Source organism: Montipora capricornis, chromosome 11 (assembly GCF_036669925.1).
Source record: "Montipora capricornis isolate CH-2021 chromosome 11, ASM3666992v2, whole genome shotgun sequence".
NCBI classification, from domain to species: domain Eukaryota; kingdom Metazoa; phylum Cnidaria; class Anthozoa; order Scleractinia; family Acroporidae; genus Montipora; species Montipora capricornis.
The window spans coordinates 1,730,672-1,750,671 of NC_090893.1; the positions used below are offsets into that span (position 1 = coordinate 1,730,672).

General features: G+C 37.3%; 2 protein-coding genes across 2 annotated transcripts in view; both read left to right on the forward strand.

Annotated features, from left to right (window-relative positions):
- LOC138024341 (myosin-M heavy chain-like) overlaps window positions 1-1,074 on the forward strand; it is a 5,373-nt gene extending 4,299 nt beyond the window's left edge. Inside the window, exons 8-10 of the mRNA XM_068871506.1 lie at window positions 1-5; window positions 114-288; window positions 673-1,074. The exon at window positions 1-5 is cut by the window's left edge and continues 55 nt beyond it. Of these exons, the coding sequence (XP_068727607.1) occupies window positions 1-5; window positions 114-288; window positions 673-776 (284 nt within the window). The 3' untranslated portion in view covers window positions 777-1,074. The remainder of the gene's footprint in view (window positions 6-113; window positions 289-672) is intronic.
- Window positions 1,075-4,559: 3,485 nt separating this feature from the next.
- Window positions 4,560-20,000, forward strand: part of LOC138022995 (uncharacterized) — a 34,803-nt gene continuing 19,362 nt past the window's right edge. Inside the window, exons 1-13 of the mRNA XM_068870031.1 lie at window positions 4,560-4,582; window positions 6,404-6,467; window positions 6,862-6,997; window positions 8,447-8,716; window positions 9,955-10,067; window positions 10,282-10,363; window positions 12,459-12,496; window positions 13,483-13,618; window positions 14,405-14,635; window positions 15,192-15,347; window positions 15,444-15,866; window positions 16,385-16,548; window positions 16,799-16,946. Coding sequence (XP_068726132.1) covers window positions 4,560-4,582; window positions 6,404-6,467; window positions 6,862-6,997; window positions 8,447-8,716; window positions 9,955-10,067; window positions 10,282-10,363; window positions 12,459-12,496; window positions 13,483-13,618; window positions 14,405-14,635; window positions 15,192-15,347; window positions 15,444-15,866; window positions 16,385-16,548; window positions 16,799-16,946 — 1,984 coding nt within the window. The remainder of the gene's footprint in view (window positions 4,583-6,403; window positions 6,468-6,861; window positions 6,998-8,446; window positions 8,717-9,954; window positions 10,068-10,281; window positions 10,364-12,458; window positions 12,497-13,482; window positions 13,619-14,404; window positions 14,636-15,191; window positions 15,348-15,443; window positions 15,867-16,384; window positions 16,549-16,798; window positions 16,947-20,000) is intronic.

Genomic DNA, 20,000 nt, shown 5'->3' on the forward strand with positions numbered 1-20,000 from the left:
CTGAGGTACATAATGAGAAATGACTAAATTTCTTATTTGTATTGAACCAGTGTACAAATAAACAAGCAGACAAAAGGCCTAACTCGCTGATGTGGAATTTTTTTTTCTTACAGTTGACTTATCTTGCCATGATAAAGAATACAACTAAGCCACTCGAGGGATTGAAAGTCTTACTTTACAAGATGTTTACTGTTGATGAAGTAAGACTATCATCTCTCAAGGGAAGAGTAACAGCATCTGGTGGTGAGGGTATTGCTCTGGACAGGGAGAAGCTGGACTTGATCTACTGTAAGTTAGGGTTTGTTGGAGGTTAAAGTTATGTTGTGTAAGTGTTCTGGAAATCTGAGAAGTAAAATAATTCTGTGCTTGAGTGAGGTGAATCCAAGGAAAAAACCCTTTTGCACTGAATATATAGGAAGTAGAGTCTTGAGAAACTGATTGGTTTGAAAGTAATAATTTAAGTTGTACCATTGTTCCAATGAACTATCAGAATGATTCTGATAGTTCATTTTGATAACAAAATAAGAGGTGAAAGAAAAATACTTTCTGGTTGAAAAACTCCTGAAAGGAGGTCATTATACCACCAAGCAATAATTATCAGCACTTTAAGTGTAATTAAAAACATTGAACAAAGTGCTTATTAATTTGCAACCTTTATTTATTCATTTTTAGGTGCTATGGAAAAGAGATACGAGTGTAAGAGGGCAGCGGTGGACAATTTTATTCGAGGGCAACAGCGAAAGCTCCGGGGACAATTTTTGAAAAAGCAGAGCTAAGTCCCATTGGACTTCAGTATTGTTTTTCCTTTTTTTTTTTTTTTTTTCAGTTCTACATGTAAATGTTCTTATTTTTTGGTTTATGGAAAATTATTAACCAAAAAAAAATATATTATCTAAAAAAGTTCTCTTTAAACAAGGAAATATAGTATTCGTTTTGTTTTATTTGACCTTCATATCTGTTTTCAGTTTTACTTTTGATACTTGATGTAAAAAAAAAAAACAAACAAACAAGATAATTATTCTTATTTTAACATTCATGAAAGCCAGTGTAATTAAACTATTGATTTGAAACCTGTTTGATGTGACCTCAGTATTACTTTATTTGTTATTTTAAAGCTGTGCATTTCAACAAAATTTGTCTGGCCTACAAATCATGAGAAATTCCCAGTTTTTCTCAGATTTTCCAAAAAATTCCAAGCTATTCTTAAAAAATCCTACAAATTCCAAGTTATTCTCAGAAATTCCTGCAAATTTTGGGAAAATTTCAAGGTGGGTATCTTTGAGTTGGAATTCTTAGGAATTCCTAGGAATTCCGAGTCAGCTCTATGTAAACTTGGAATTCCTAGGAATTCCTAGGAATTCCCAGTCCGAATTACCGTGAAAATTCACACCTTGGATTCCTAGGAATTCCTAGGAATTCTTAGGAATTCCTAGGAATTTTTTCCTAGGAATTCTTAGGAAATTCTTAGGAATTCCTAGGAATTCTTAAAGTTATCTCACAAGGGGTGTGGCATTTTGTCCTTGAATTTCGAAAAAGTTCTCTGAAAATCGAACATGTAAACCTCAAACTAACCTGCTTCGTTGTTCAAGGATAAGGGGCTTTAGAGGATAAGCACAACATCACAGAAGCAGGAGTCAATCTTTGGAAATAACTTCAAAAACGATGCGAAATGTGCAAGGTTTAATTGGTGCTTGACTTATAATTTCTCACATGGCAAACGAAACGAAACTCATAAACCAAACAATACAAAGTTTGCAAAAGCATTTAAATCATCCAGGTTTGTATAAAGAATAAAAAAACAATCATTACCAACCTGCATTTTCAGGCAGCACGAGTGACGATCATGCTTGCACGCAACCACGAGGTATTGCGCCAGGTTACTAAGCCGTTGAAGGATCGCGTTTTATTTGAAGAAACAAGAATGTTTTTAAGAGCTTTCCACCTTTGGAAAACGAAAATTTCCAGTGTTTATTTCATATTTGTGCTTGTGAGTATCTTCAACATTTAAAGTAAAACAAATTCTTTTTCATTTCAACTGGAATTGCTTAATTACATTCATTTTGAAGTCTTTCGTCATTCATTTTGAAGTCTTTTGTCCACTGCGTTCGTTATGCCCAAAGACCACATTATGATGTTAATTTTGAATAAATTATTTAGCTGGAACTTGGCTCGAAATCTTTGACCCATGTATAAGTCGAGGGCGATTTTTGGAGCTTCTTTTGAGGCCATAAAAGGTCGACTTATACACGGGTAAATACGGTATTAAAGCGCTTGAGGCCCTGATTTTTTTGTGTATCCACATTTCCAGAAATCGAAGAATACAAGATTAGTGTCCCATGAACATTTAACAAAGAAACTAAGAAATTGCTTTTTTTGCCATCAAAAATGGGGGTCGACTTATACACGGGTAAATACGGTATATTATCCCACATGTTACCACGGTTAACTAAAAAAAAAAAAAAAAAAAAAAAGCTAAATTTAGAAAATTCAACACTAGGAGTGTCCATTTATATTTCTTACTTACTTATTGGCAGCAGGGAAATGCACCCTGGGCTGCACTTTACCCCACGGTAGGTGGGACAGCCCTCCTTGGAAATAGGTCCGTATTGCTTACTCCAAGATGGTACAACTCACCATCTGACCTATTCTCCTTCCAGACGGGGCACCCCTTGTCTGGTCCACCCTATGTTACATTCTCTAGGGGGTCCTCCTAGGGACACAGCTACCCTAGGGGGCATAGGCTATTTTTGCCACAAAATAGTGATTAACATAATAATTATAATTGACTTAAAAAATAAATAGATAAAAGGAGAATTTGTGTTCCTCCTTCTTTCTAGTTTCACAAGCCTTGCAAAGGGTGGGGGGCTTTCCCCCTTTTTTATGTCACTGACCCTTAGGGACTCATTAAGTGTCCCATGACCATTTAACAAAGAAATTAAGAAATTGCTTATTTTGCCATCAAAAATGGGGGTCGACTTATACACAGGATCGACTTATACACGGGTAAATACGGTAAAATGAAAAACCTCAACAGCCTACATGAAGTCACAAAATGTTGAACCAGTTTATTTGTTTATAACTGGTGGTGGTGGTGCTGGGAAAAGTCATTCGATCAAAACAATCTACCACTCTGTAGTAAAAACCTATAGACATATTCTAATGAATCCTGGGAAACCAACAGTCTTAGTAGCAGCATCTACAGGAGTAGCAGCAATAAACGTTGATGGCACACACAGCATCCGCAATACCTAAAAATACAGGTGATGATGTGGGGGAAAATCCAGGTCCTACAATATTTGATATCATTGATTTAATAGATGAGATATCAGTGGGTGGTAACACTACTCTCCTCCATATTCATCAACGACTCAAAAAAAGAGATATTTGATATTAACAACTCACAGCTTTTGCTGCAGTGGTATAAGTATAATTATTGCGAGCTCTTGGTGATTTATGCCAGCTACCTCCAATTCAAAGAAAATTAGTTTTTGATAATTATGCAAATAATGCTTTTAATCTTTGTCACACAGTGGCTGTCGGATCAATGATATCAAATATCGTAGGACCTGGATTTTCCTCCACATCATTCGCTTGCCTTATAAGCAATGGGATGTAAACATTATAGCACATAATTTGTGTAAACCAAAACATCACCTCATTCCACAACTTGTTTTAATGTTGGCAAGTAAAACACATTTAAGTAAAACATAAGTATCATAAGTATCATATGCACAAGTGAGAAAGCATCCTTGGCTTTGACAAAATTGTTATGACAGCTGATCCTTGATCGGTATTGTTCGATCGTTGTTCCCATGCTGGCGGCTAGTAGCAGACAACAGTAAGAGTACGAAATAGAGTGCAAGACTCTTATTCAATGCAAGTATTTTTTAGAGTACAATAACTCTTTCAGTTTGAAGTGTAACCCACACTGATAGTTCAAGCCGATAAATACTGCCTTGTGAGATACATGTACTTGTGAGATAGTTGTGAGATATGTGGTGAAACCCACACCGGATTTCAAGCCAATAAATGCGAAAGCGTCTTAGCTTCAGTGCAGTCAGCACTAAACACAAGCCGAGTCTAGATATGTTGGCTTGCGTGAGTAAACAACTCCTGTATCGATATCGCTGAGGAAAGTCCACTCACGTGACACCTGAATTAAAAAAACAATTTAAAGAACAAACAAGGCAGGAAAGTGTAATTAATTTTCAAAATGAAAGAAAGAAAACCAATCATAAACAGCATGACAGAGCAATTTTGAAACAGAAATAACGTACCTTGAACAGTTACAACTAATTGGTTGGAAGAAACCAAAACGGACCTTTCCATTTGATTTCTGACCGAAATTTCCGGAATCTTTGGCATAATGGAAAGCACCCCTTACAATTACTAGTACCCGGTCTACATGCCACTGGCTATTTATACTCTCAGAGATCTGTCACATGTCATCTCGTCCTCAAAGTGACAAACTGACTGACTGACAAAGATCTGCCTCTGACTTAGGGGTCTGTATGCATAAAATGCATAAGACCCCAAAAAGCAGGCCTTCGGTAACTTATATGGCAAAGCTGGATACTTCCAGGTAGTGTAAAGGCTTGCGTGCTTGGCCAAAAATAAAATAAAAATGTCATATGCTTGGGAATCAGTTTGATGTAAACATGCAAATATGCTTTGTTTCAAATTTCATGCTTCTAAAGCAAAGTTGTATGGTTACTAGTTATAGTATCAACAATTGTTCACTGATCTCACTCCAATGATAAGTTGAGTTTTTATCCCTAGTTGTTGTGTTGGTTGAGGTAAATTTGAAGACGAATTCTCTGGGAAGTATGAACGTCAACATAGGAGATCAAATAAACTATTTTAATTCAGTAATCAAAACGATTTCAAATGTAATGTTGAAAATAAATTAAAAGAAAACATTCAAGACATCGCTTCTTATTTGTCGTTATTGGTCGTTGCGGAGCATCGAAGGTGGGACATGACACAACTTCTCACATGACAAATCTGGCACTCCAAATGGTCATGTGAGCAAGTTGAAAATTCAAATGCAATCCATAATTTTTTTTCGGGGTGCAAACAGTTTTATATTTGTGATTTCGGTAGCATCACGAAGTAAAAGGATTATCACAGTGGCAGTTACTGCATGGTGAGATGTGTAAAACCGTAAACACCAGCGTATAAGCCGCACACGCAGATAAGCCGCACCCCGAGTTTAGCAACTTAGATTTTGGAAAAAAAAAATTGAAAGAAATTAAAATAAATCAAAAGTGGAGTCTTGACAAAGATGTCTTACATGTAAATGCACTGTTTCTTCAAGTTTCTTGCACATGTCAACCCGCGTATTAACTCACTAACATTTAAAACAGAAAATACTAAAACTCTTTCCTATAATTTTGACTCTCTAATAGTATGAAAATCTGACTAGGACATAAATTTGATCTCTTGCATTTTTAATCCAGTAGTCTTCATTCCTGTCCATTTCTCATTAGAATTTACGTCCACCAACACCATGCATGACTAACGTTTTGCTTCGTTTTTGGCTTAGAAGGTTTAATCATTGTGTAAGCTGAAACAAGAACAGCTCTTTTAGGAGCCACCAAACTCGCAAAAGCAATGATCAATTCGTAATGTGGTATAGTTTTATGAAGTTCTTATTAATTTGCTGCACGTACAGGTCTATACAGACTTAAGAATTTTCGCTAAACTTGTTAATTTATGCAAATTTACGGCATCGTGTCTAGATCTTCTCGCAGATAAGCCGCATCCCTGATTTGATCCGAAATTTTTGAGCAAAAAGGTGCGGCTTATACGCCAGTGTTTACGGTTCATTGCTTATGATGGAAAGATGATCAGCTGTAACTTCCCTCATACATGTACTTAAGTCTTAATTGTTCTATTCTCTATCACAGTGTTAGCATTAGCTGAATAGAAAACATTTCCCATTTAAATACTGACCTGGAGCTCTAGATACCATTGTCGAAGAGCACCAGACAAGATTTTTCACCAGAAATGCTGTTTTATGAACCTCACTCAAATCGGGTTATTATATCATACTAGACTGTAGAATGTAAAGATCATCCTTGTGGAGATGGAGGACAACACATTGCAGAATCTTTTTTTCAATGATTGCTAATGAAAGCCTTGTGAGAGATGAGACACTCGCCTCTAGGAGCTCCAAGTTCACAATTTACAAATGTAGTGCTCTTACTTATCATAAAATTATAGCCATTCTGTGATCATGGGAGTACACAATGTTTTCGACTTCTGACAACCAATCAGACTGAGAAGTGCAGTTAAGTTTTTTGTAGCCAATGAAGCATTTTTAGAGTCCTACTGCAGTACATGTGATAATTACAATCACTTCCAACAAGTTTATTGATGATAATTTTTTGTAACTCATCAGTGATACTACATATTGCTTTGTTGTAGTGGCAGAAGACATCTGTCCTGCATCAGGCCCAGTTAAGGTAAATCTCCTAAAGGTACATGTACATACCAGTAAATGAAGAAGTAAATCAAATCCAAATTTGTATCATTTTTTATCTTTATAAGAGTTATATAATTATCCTTCGAATTTTAGATTTAGGATTTAGAAGAGCAGATGTCTCTGCATGAATATTTATGGATAGTACATTTACATTTCAAATGCAAGATCACTTAGCTTAGGGACTGAATATACCACCCTTTGTCAACAGGGTGTAGGTTCTGTGACGCTTTACAGAGTTTGTATCTTAAAGTGTTTTAACACAGGAACTGATTTTCCATTGTTCATGTTGTCTAAAAAGTAGAAAGACACTTGTAACGGCAATGATAATACTTTGTGTAATTTTAATCAACTTTGTTGTTAATTTTTAATAACAGGGTGGATATACATTCCACATATCATTTCCTGAGCCGTTATCAGAGGATGTTTCATCAGGAATGGCAGAGTTTCATGGAGTTGCCACAGTTCAAGTGCACAAACTGAACCCTTTTACCTTATCAGGATCTGTTCCTCGTAAGCAAAATGACTATTGCTTGAAAGACGATTTCATCGAATTTAAACAATATTACATTTTGTTGTCTATCATCATATATTTTACAGAAAATGTCAGAGCAGCCCTTATCCAAGGTCATTTTCAATAATAATTGATCTCTCTTGTAAACCTATGACATGTTTGTACTTGGTTATATTTTACTAACAGCACTGATTGATTGAATGTAAAGTGTAATTAAGATTAAATCATTCATCTCTCAGACAGTGTGCATACTACAGTACTGTGCAAAAGTAAGTTGACAGTCCCTCGAAACTTGATTCTCGATCCTTGATTCTTGAAAACTTCGCGGATCAAGACTTGAGTCTAGTTTTGAGACATTCGAGGGCTTTCGAGAAAATTTCGAGACACTTTTCCAGACTCTTGAGTGGATGAAACAAAGGAGTTTTTGCGTGATTACTTTTTCACACGTCTTGTCAGGTCTAGCTATTTTACGGGTTTTATCTTCTTGTAGGTTTCCATCATTTTTTGCGTTCGTCAAAGTGTGACAAGACATTGAAGTTTCTTTGTTAAATTATTTTGCATTCTTTTAAAAAAAGTGTTAATTAACCTAGCGTTGTAAGCTTTGTGGTTTCATCAATCAGTCGCACTGTGTCCGTGTTGTTGATTTCAACTTGAATATTTAATTAGCCCTCTGACATGTATTAACTCGGAAACTACCGGTAGTTGGACAGGGTATTTTCCACTTAATGCCCCCAAAAACTTACATGGAATGATCGAGTTTTCCCATCAGTTCACTTCATAGAAAAATTTGTGCACCTTTGACCATACATGTATCAATTGTGTCGAAAGTCAATGAATCTGTTTTGTTTTATCTTACTGCAGGCTTCATTAGTCTTGTATTTTTTAGATTAATTTTCATTCAAGGAAAGCTATGGTAAATATTGTTTTATGTAAGATCAAATATTTCGGAGTGAAACAACAATTTCAGAGTCATGTGGTTTGTTGCCTTTACTGATACCGATTTTTTTGGGAGCCTGAGTACAGCAGACGAAAGAAATCTTTTAGTCAAGCATTATTTTATTGCTTCACATTGGAAGAACAATCTATGTTTGCATTTTGGCGTACTTGCCTTAAGTTGGTGCTGTTGTCAGTTTTGCGTGTATTAAATTTGTATCTTGGCAGCGAGGAGTCTTTCGTATGTTGATTACACCGACATTTCCAAAGTTCTGGTGCACTGAAATGCATTGTGACGGTTGAAAACGCATTGCAATTGATTGAAAATGATCTTTCGTTCAGGAACTTTGTCAATGTTTTTAAATGTATTATAAGTGATCTTTAGTGCATTCGGATGTTCCAAAATGCGTTGAAATGGAAAAACGGTTCAACACAGTTTTCATTAAGCCTGCATGGTTTTCCCAAGTAGTAGATGTTATCATCTTTCAAGAGTTCTTTTTAAAACTTTTTTGCAGCTAGCGATCAGTCTGGTGATGTGTCAGTGACAGTCACAACTCAAAGTGGCCAATTACATCTCTGCACGACATGTTTTCATTATGTTGAACATATGCGTGAGGTGGCACAACAACTTGTCCATGATCCTGCAAAGCGAAGATCGTGGTTTGAAATGTTGTTGGAAGAGTATGGGTTCTTTGGAACTGACAGTCACTTTGTGCAGATGCTGGATCGACTGAACACAGAATACCAAGGAATAACTGGGGCTTGGCCTGAAACAATAAGCAATGGTACAAAGCAACCTGGTGACAGTTTTTAGTACTAAGAGTATTAAAATTTTAAGAATTGAAAGGATTTAATATCACAGTAGCAGTTACTGGTGAGATGTGTATTAGTGCTGATGATGGAAAGATTACATTTGTATCAGCTGTAACTTCCCACATACTTTAAGGGACATTCTATTCAAACTTAGAAATGTACGCATGCACTAAAATACGTCTTTGCATTGATCAAGACCAAAAAATGTCTAGTTTTGTTGCCAATATATACAACTGAAGTGCACTGAGAAGCTATATTCTTTGTTACTTGCATCCATGGATGGAGAGGATGGAAATGAAACTTGAAGTTTGGAGATGGTATCCGCAGAAAGTCGCCAGAAATTAAATACAAATAGCTTTTTGTGTAATAAATAGAGGATATTACCTGGCCACTTGGAGATACATGTACGAAATTTCTCTGCGAGTGTTGAAAAATATTTCACAAGTGAGTGCAGCGAACCACTGAAATATTTTTCAACACGAGAAGAGAAATTTCATATTTCCAAGCGGTCATGCAATATTCTATTTATTATGTAAACTCCAAAGAAATACTAAATCATTTTATGAAAGGCATCGATAGGCGCCATTTTCATGTGTAACCAATTAGCAACAGTGATCTTTTCACATGTGAAAATACCATGTTTATTTTCACGTGTGAACATATCATGTTTTCGCACGAAAGCTCCCTTGGTATTTCATTGGTGTTTATATAGTAAATATATTTTATATCTTGTCATTTGGTTGTCAGCATTGTTGTACGTGTGAGCTAAAGTACTATATTGTTTAGATTTTTTCCCAGGTTTGACCTAAAAATGGCAATTTTAGCATGGCAGTGCCCCTTTTAAGTCTTGTTCTATTCTCTGTTGCTGTGCTTAGCTGAATAGAAAACATTTCCCATATAAATTGGAGACATACAGGAGGGAGCTGACCAGCCATGTTGATTTCAGTGTATTATATTACGCTACCTTGATTTGACACTCCTGAATCCCATGTAAGGATGGATTCAACAACCTAGGAAGAAATCACCTTGGAGTAAAGTAACCGAGATTTCATACTGGTTGGTATGAAGTGAATGCCACAAATTGAGAAATGGTATAAAAAGTTGTCAGGTCCAAATACCAAGTATAGCGTGATGCTTACCCATGGAAAATACATGAATTTTTGCAACAGACATTGAAGAATTTAATATTTATGCATGTGATTATTTTTAGACTTACCTGTGTCTGCTGAGCCAGGTAGCTTGACCAGCCCTCATGAGCTTTCAACCAGTCCAAATGTGGATGGTGTCTTAAATGTATCTCCTGATGCTGCCTTGCATGGGCAGGTAAAAACTTGACATGATGAATTATGAGAACTTGCTTTTACAGCAGCTCTCAATGTTACCATTTTTGACAGGGATTAGGACTATAATTCATGAATGTGGTGAAGCAAATGCGCATTCAAGAATGTTTACTTTCTGGACCTGTGTACATTAATTTTTATTCATTCTTTGTTTAGTATACCTACATTTAACACTACTGTATTTATTTTGTCACTAGACGTTTGACACATCTGCAGTGGATTCAGTACTTGAAAATGGAATATTGGATGAAATACCTGAAAACCTGGACCTATTTGGGTGTAAGTATTGTTTGTTTCCAGAAAATATCCATACCCCTACCATGGAAGACTTTTTGATTTGCACCCCCCTTCCCCCCAGGATTTTCCGTTCCAGAGGGTCTTTGATGACCCCCACTCCCCTCAGGAATTTCCAGAATTTTTGTACTTATAAAAAAGAAAGTGAATTAGTTACATAAATACGGTAGAATTTTATGACAACAGTGTAAACATTTAAGTTACTAGGTAACTTTAATAAAAATATAACGCTTTGTTAAACTCATTATCCAGCTAGACTTTTTAATAGCTTCTTCGCCATCAACTTTGCAAATTATGTTTGTGTTGTTTTTATGTAAGATTATAAGCTTTATTAAGCATTTGGGGTGCACGTCGATGGTTTCACGTTTTTGTGCAAACTTCGATGAGAATGTTTCACTCGCTTAAACAACTTCGCAAACGATAGTAAATAAAACAGAAACTTACAAGGTTTCTTAGTCTACACATTTTGTCAGTTTCTTCGCGTTGATTCTTATTTAAGGACCAAAAAATTCACTAACACACAGGTAGGTTTCATGAACGTCGTCACAAAGGCAATTGTTGTACGAAGAATATTATTGACGGCAAAATAATCCATCATATTTGTAATCTTAGTTATGGCGATTTACGTGCAGTCTTATAAAATTTACTGACTCTCCAGCAGTCATTCTTGCTGGTAAACGACACCCAGCCCCACAGAAATTTGTTGCTTGCCTTTGAGCCTCGGACGGAATCTAGAGGGTGGCTGTTATTGTTTTTGGCGCGACTTAATTACTTCCTCCAATAAGTAGTAAAACCCTGTTTGTAAAACCTCAACAATCTCTTCTCACGAGGCCGCGATCGTTTACTCAAAGAAGAGAAAAGTTGACTCCCGGTTCCTGTCCGTGGTCTAAATGTCACCCACAAAAAGAAAATTTTGTTGCACGCAAGCGTTGAGATGGTGGGAACTTGCGTCTCATCGTATTTTTAATGAGTTACTACCCCCAATAAAACAATTGCAAGAATCCTATCAAAAATGTGTTTACTGCATGTGAACGTAGTGAAAAGCGATACTAAGTGAACAGAAGTGTTGGTTGGACGAAAACGAGACAAAGTTGGAAGTCTGGGGACAAGACTCCAGTTGAGATCGCCATTTTAAATGTTTTGCATCCGTTACAAATGAAAGACACATTGTTCTTAGCTTCAGGAGATTGTAGCGCTGGCTAACTCAAAGAAAAACAGAAACATTGAAGCTAATAACGTTAACTTTATCTCAAAACTGACTTTTGTTTCAAAACAACGCACGTAAGTATGTTTTTGTGCTTCAGATCGTATGTTGCTTTCAATGTTTTGTACGTGGTTCATGACCCTTTGGAAAAGTAGTTTCCCACGAAACCCCCCTACCCCTAGGAAATTACTGCCCTTTAAACCCCCCTCTCCCTCGGAATTTCCAATGATCTTCCGTGTTTGGGGTATGGATATTTTCTGGAACCACACATTGTCTATTTTGATTTTAAATTGATTGAAGGTTCCTTGTGGAATATTACATCAGAGAATGATGAGTAGTGATCTAACATATTATTGTGAAATGTGAAGTCTGCTATCTCAATTACGGGGCAGAAACAGCTGGAGCTCTAGATACCATTGTGGTAGAGCACCAGACAAGATTTTTACCAGAAATGCCATTTTACGAACCTCACCCAAATCAGGTTATTATATCATCCTAGTGTAGAATGTAAAGATCATACTTGTGGAGATGGAGGACAACACTTTTAAAAGTATTAAAGATCAAGCATTGCAGAATCTTTTTTCAGTGATTGCTAATGAAAGCCTTGCGTAGAGATAAGACACTTGCCTCTAGGAGCTCTAAGTTCACAATTTACAATGTAATGCTCTTAATTATCATTTAGTTATTCTATGATCATGGGAGTGCACAATGTTTTGGACTTCCTGACAACCAATCAGACTGAGAAATGCAGTTAAGTTTTTTGTAGCGAATAAACCATTTTTAGAGTCCTACTGCAGTACATTTGATAATTATAATCACTTCCAACAAATTTATTGATGATATATTATTATTTGTCATACTATTACTTTGTTGTAGTGGTAGAAGACATCTGTCCTCCATCAGGCTCACTTAAGGTAAATCTCTTAAGGTAATTCCTTAGAATTGCATGGTGCTTCCCTGCTGTGCACGATTTTCGCGTCAGCTCGCTCAAATGAGCACGTGTGCGTACAAAATGATTTCCCTCAAACTAAGCCCAATAGCGAAATAAATGCTCCTTTTCTCTCAAATGAGCATGGTGACCCCTGATATTTTTTTTCAGGTATTTGCTAAGAACATTCAAATAAAGAACATATTTGAAGAAGAAAACAAGGTTGATAGTAGAACATGAATTTTTTTTAGAAAACAGTTCTGTACTGGGTGTATTTTGGTCAACATAGTCAAGGACTTCAAGCTAACCACGGACGGAACTGTCCCAAAGAGTGCACTATTCCCACAACCAGGCAATCAAAAACGGCATAAATGAAGCAATACTGCTTATGTGAATAAAAGAAGCTTTATTTTCAAAATAAAATTTTGTGGCTTTCAAGTAACCATGACTAATAATTCTTTTTGGAGGTGATTCGAATTTTTAACGTGCAATCAGTAAAAACAAGCATAAACAAGCATGGTGACCCCATTTTTTTATTGCATTTTTTCAATGTTCATATCATGAATGTTAATTATGTCAAGTTTCAAAAAAAGTTTGATAGTAGAACAATTTCAAGGGAATTTGTACCTTAAAGGTACATACCTGATAATCCAATTTTGCATCATTTTTATCTTTATGAGAGTTAGTGTATCCTTCGAATTTTAGAGTTAGGATTTACAAGAGCTGATGTCTCTGAACATTTACGGATAGGTTACATTTCAAATGCAAGATCACTAAATTAGGGACTGAATATACCACCCTTTGTCAACAGGCTGTAGGTTCTATGACACTGTACAGAGTTTGTAACTTAAAGTGTTTTATCACAGGAACTGATTTTCCATTGTTCATGTTGTCTAGGAAGACACTTCTAACAGCAATGATAATATTTTCTGTTCACAGTTTTAATCAACTTTGTTGTTAATTTAATAACAGGGTGGATATCCATTCTACATATCATTAAATGAGCTGTTGTCAGAGGATGTTTCATCAGTAGTGGCAGAGTTTGATGGAGTTGCCACGGTTCCAGTGCACAAACTGAACCCTTTTACCTTATCAGGATCTGTTCCTTGTAAGCAAAATGACTATTGTTTGAAATACAATTTCATTGAAATTAAATAATATTGCATTTTGTTGTCTGCATGTATCATTACTTTAAAAGCAAATGTTCAAGCAGCCCTTATCCAAGGTCACTTTGATCTCTCCTACCTATGACATGTTTTGTGCAAATTATATATTTTACTAACAGCACTTCTTGATTGAATGCAAAGTGTGATTATGATTAAATCATTTCTCAGACAGTACGCAGACTAGGTTTGGCTAATTTAGAATGCTGTATTCTAAAGTTCAGCCCACTTCCCATCCCACTACAGTTTTGATGCAATAATTTGTAGCACATTTTTCATGTTGTTAATATGTGAAATAATTTTGTGAAACCATTGAATCCATCAAGCAGCTAGCTACTATTTCGAGAAGCCCATAACATTCTTCATTTTTCAGAGTTTGACGTTTTGACATTTGGTGAACATTCCACTTGGCTTCAACTAATCTTCTTTCCCCACACACAGTCTGATGGCCTCAGAGATCTAATAAATGTCTTACTAATCTCATTCCCTCGGTCCAAAATGTAGTTTATGAATCCTTGCTTTTTCCCCTGTTGACTTATAGTCTGTGTGCCTTGCACTTATGGGCCATAATTCAATGTAAAAAACACTGGGTCTGTCACCTACAATGCAGACGTCAAACTCAGTTAGTAAAAGATACAGTGTGTATACATGTATTCTTGTTCTCTCAAGTGAACTTTCACTTGGGAATGCCATGTTGTAGCATCATGAATTCTTTTGAAACCTTTTTGCAGCTAGCGATCAGCCTCGTGATGTGCCAGTGAGAGTCGTGACTCAAACAGGACAATGTCTTGGCATGACACATTTCCAGTATGTTGATGAGATGCATGACATGGCACGACAACTTGTCCATGATCCTGCAAAGCAAGCGTTGTGGTTTGCAATTTTGTTGGAAGAGTATGGGTTCTTTGGATTTGACAGTGATCTTGCGCAGGTTCTGGATCCACTGGACATGCAATGCCAAGGCAAGAACGTCAGATTTTACTGTGTGCATTATCAGTTTTGCTATCTGCAGCAATGTCTTCAATTTGAGGACAAGCAACCAACTTTGTCGACAGTTGTTTTTGTACATGTAGTTTTAAACAATTGCCAGCTACAGTTGGTGCGTTAAGGCAGTATGATCTACCGGTACTTAATCGGGTAATTATCTTCTTGAAATGTGTGGGACACCTGGTGAGTTATGGTGACAGTGCATCAGGTCCAATTGACAGGACAGATGAAAAGTTAATACACAAACAGACGATTCCCAAATAAGTTTTTCAATTGCTTGAACGGTTTCATCTTTTTGTCTCGACAGAGCAATAATTTTATGGCATTGGCAATATCTCATTTACAATTTAGCACTAACTTGCTGTAAAGTCGAAGGTGTCCTTTAATAATTAAAATAAAATATCTTGTCATTACATGTTTGAAAACTGTGGTTTCTTTATGCACTCTTTATGTATCAATTAATTTTCATCTTTAAAAACCTTGTGATGATTTGCTTAGGGGTCTCCACTCACTTCGCTCTCCTACTAACAGGTCGCTCAGAAGAAAAAAGCAGTGATGACAGCAGTGAAAATAACTCTGACACTGACTACTTTGCGGATGTGGAGACATCATCGATTGATTCACTTGGTTATCAGACATTGTCAAGGTCCACTTCTGAGGATAACATTTCAAAACTATATTCTAAAGGTGATCAAATCAGCTTTTACCCATTTTGCACTTGCATAGTTATTCACCCTGAAATATTATGGTTAAATGTAACACTCAATCCTTTCCTCCAAACAGAACAAATGAAAGCAACCACCCAACAGAGCATTTCCTCCACTGGAAAGGGGGCATTTGCTAGAAATGCGTGTATAATGTTGAAAGCTGGACAAATCAGAGAGGGTGTTCATCGAAAGAGTTATGTTTTGATCCTGAGAGACAGCCACTTTGATTCTAGTCTACCTGAGGTGGTAAAAGGTCTGGATTATACACTTGCTTTCCATCTGGCTATGGGCAGCACAAGCATCCCACGTCAACTGCACACAGCAAATGAAAGTGTTTTAGCTTTGAGAGGAAGCAGAAAAGCTCAGCCAACAATTTCTTTTTGCAAGTTGCATCCTTCTCTAGGTGTGGTGCTAGAGGGAAGCCTTGTCAAAAACAACAATGACCACATATCAAGGGCTGTTGCTACCAAACAGCATTGTTGCAACCAACTAAATGAAGGTACACGTAGAAATAAATTCACAAATCGAGGCAACACTTTCTCAGAGTTCTTCCTGTTTAGCTTAGAAATACCCACAACCCTAGAATCCTCAAATGACTCAGTAAACATGATGATAAGAGACATTTGCAGCAAAAGTTCAAGCAAGTGATGGTGTAGAACTTCTACAACAATCTGTCTCGGGTCATATTCAACATTGAGGACACTGGTATTAAAACAGATGGAGGAAAAAATGTCTTTGCTTTTTTAAGTCTTCTTGCCTTGTTGTTGTTGTATGTCACTCGTGACAGTTCTCTGTAAGGGAATTCACCCTTCTCTTTTGAAGTAAAGTTTTGTTTAGGGATTATGTCCTATTACATAATTCAACCACGTTGTTAAAAAATTTATAAGTCGAACTCTTGTTGTATTTTAAAGCTCTTAATTGATAGGCCGGGCTTTTTCACTAGATAAAGTAGTTGGTTTGAATAAAACAGGACCATTGCAGGGAACAAGTTGGATTTTCTCTTCTTCTTAAATCTAGGTATTTTAGCTGAGCTTCGTACTCAAATTCCAGTTGAAAAGGCCATACCAGTGGATTGGAAATCGTCTGACATTTCAGTGAAACAGTCTGGTGTACACACACATCGCGACTTGTGGGTATTTACCTCTGCATTCCGACCAACAAGAAAGACCTTATTTGTTTATGTAAGTGAAACTCCTCATTGTGTCATATGATTACTTGTTCAGTCGTTTATTGCTAGAGGAAGACAGTATGCATGAGAAAAAGGAGATTCAGTATTCGTGGTAAATGTTTTTCTTATATCTCGTTTTTATTTGTTAAGTATTAATAAGTGTTTATCAGATGACTATGCATAAGCATGTTTTACATTGAGAAGCATTATGTTGTGCTTTTAGACATATCAAATCTAACTTAAAGTGCCTCACATTTTGTTAGTTTGCAGACAGGAGGGATGCCTTACCCCCCAGTTATTTTTTCGAGGATGAAGACTGTGAATCGCAAATACGTTGCTGGGAATGGAAGGGAAGTGGAAACAATTCATTCAAATTCTCAGAAACACTGAAAGCAGGAAAGCTACTTCCAGGTATGACACACTAGCGATCGTCTATGCTGCTAAGAATTTATTTCAAAAGCTGTAGTTTTCCAAGAGGAGCCCGCATATTCGTGGAAATACCAACTCGCTTTTAGCGCATTCCTTTGGACTTCCACAAAGAATGAATGGAATGCATAGGACACAATAGGTGCAGTTACACGGGACACTTTTACCGAGGTAAATGACCCTTTTACCACGGAAAACTGCATTTATTACGTGTGACCGACATTTCCCAAGGTAAATTTCCCGTGGTAAATTTCCATGGACATGAAAAAAGATCAGACGAAGTGCTTATGACATTTAACGTGGTAAGGAGGAAAGGTATTCTGATGTCGAGGTACAAGATCCAATCGCGATGCTGCTGAAGTTGTGATGAAATTTCCCGCCAATGAATTGCGTTAGATTTTTTTTTGTCTCGGTAATCTTCGTAACGTTTGACCGCTGGTTAACACGGTATACTAAAACCCAAGTGTTTAGGCACCGCGGGATAATTTACCATGGTGTGTGTAACCGCGCCTAATGTCACCCAGAGCGGCTTAAACTGCACAGCACAAATCTATGTAAGTGTAACATTATAACACACTTCTGATAAGACTATTACCAATCCTTCGGCTCTATCGCCTGCAGTTCCTAACCTTTGGTTACTACTAGTAACCAACTATTGATGTTACAACTTTAGCGGAAAAAAGAATTAAAAAATTACAGCCATCTATGTTTGGTAATTTCTTCAAGACCTGGTGAGAGTCACTTCGTTTTTTGAGTCTACGTTGCCATAGCAACTTAGACTCTGCTATCGCCTGCCTGTACATTAGTCCGTCCGTAGCACATTCCTGACGTTCCAAGCGTTTTTGAGATTTTTCCTTCATCGTTCGTAGCGGCCTCTACATTTCTCTGGAGTAGCATGCGAGTACGTTTTCCGGATGACTGTGATAAATCACATGAAAATGGATGGAATTATTAAACAGTCGATTTACACGGTACGATTTTTTATCGCATGAGACAAGCTTGACACGCCTGCGACATAACTTACGATTCATCGATTGTCGCAGCGTATTATCTTTTCTGAGGTACGTACATGGTTGCATGCGGCAAAAGCTTCGGCATTTTTTCTGACGTACACGACAATCGTAAGTGAGTTGGATGTTTGATTCAAACGAAACAATGTTGGAGTCAGGGTGGTTTAGCGGTCATTGACCGCGTTTTCCACCTTTGTGACCCGGGTTCAACCCTGGCCTTGGGTCGTATGTGGGCTGAGTTTCAGTCGATCTCAATCTGACTCCCAAGGATTATTCTCCGGGTACTCTGGTTTTCCTCCCTCATCAAAATCGATTCTCAGTCAATTACATCCGGCTGCGGGCGGATACCCTCGATAGGGATAACCTCTGGTATCCTTTCATTGAACTGAATGAATAAAATTATTATTATTATTATTATTATTATTATTATTATTATTATTATTATTATTGTTGTTGTTGTTTCCTTTAGAAGGCCAGTCGTAAAGCATTCATGCGACAAAAATCGCACCATATCCATGTATTGACGTAAATCAACTTTAATTATGATGAGCGATGTCGGTTCAAACTGTCATTATTTTGCATACGAGTCGGCTTTAAAATACTCTTTTGAAATGAATTTGTTTCGCGAAATGAAAAGTTGTTGCGATATCGTGAGCTGTGAGCATTGCGATCGAAAAGAAAAGTATTTTTGCATGAGGCACTACCTGATGGTCACCCATCCAAGTACTAACCCCATCCGACAGGGCTTAACTTCGGGTACGAGTTGCTTGATCACCGAAGCGGTCCCAGATCCGTGAACAAAGCCTGATATCCTGAACAGGGCAGAGGTAAAAGTTTGACCTGGGAGTTTTTCGATATAGTTTGTTTTTGTTTTGTTTTTGTTTCTTTTGCTTTTGGTTTGGAGTTTACGCTGACTAGTAGGACTTGCTCGGCAGCTGCACATGAATTGATTTTAACTGCGCAATGTTACCTGTACTGTGTGAATTCTGGCACATCAATAAACACTTTGGTTCCTGTTCTATGAGACAATTTATTTGCCTTAAGTGACAGAACCAGAAATTAAAAAGCATATTGCCATATACCAAACATTCTTCAAATACATGTTTCATCCAATAATTCTACTTTTCATAAATTTCAATGTGGAGCAGTGTTCTTTTACACCCCGTCCAGCGAACAAACTATTCATCCAGTCTCAGGAAGGTCGGATTTAATCTTTGTCCTAAGCAGGTCCAACACCCATCTACGTAAGGCCTTGCGTCGATATGAACCATTCATGACACACATAGCTCAGTTCCAGAGTATGATAACTTCCCTACACCGAGTATCTTACGAATAGTCTCCAAACCAGATACGGCAACCCGAAAGTATCGCAAAAACGTGTACAGCTGACAAAATACGTGCAACGTGGACTCCTGTACCCATTGGGTACCCATTTTTTTCATATTTGTGGACTAAGGCAGCTGAACACTTAGATACTATACTTAAACGTCGTTACATTTTTCATGGCTAGGTTCCTGTTTTCATATCCAACAGCCTTACACCTCTGAGTTATTGGCTGTGTGTGTACTGGATGTAAATCGCTTCGTTGTGATGGGTCACGGGGGTGTGCACCTCGTATATGAGAGGGATGCTTGTCGTCTCGCTTAGGGGTGTAAATTTCGGATTTTGGTCCCACTTAAGGTTGTCTGGGCAAAACGCCATCATATGTAGCAGTGAAGGTCTCGTTTAGGGTTGCACGTGAACGCGAAGAAATATGAAAGTATGTATTTATCAGGGACGTGTTGTCGAGGGGTCGAGCTCGGTTTGCTTTCTGTTTTCTCCTAAACGAGGTTGGTGACCTATCTTTTTTTTTTGGCATAAATTTATTCTCTTACTCCTCTTTGTGCTGTAAAAAACATTAAAAACATGAGCATCAGAAAAAAAAAGTTAAAGGGAAAAAGTATTCGTAGCCATCATACGTGGACACAAAATTGTCTCCTCGAGCTCACGCACCCGAGGAATATTCGTAGTCTGTGCCTTTATGACGTGT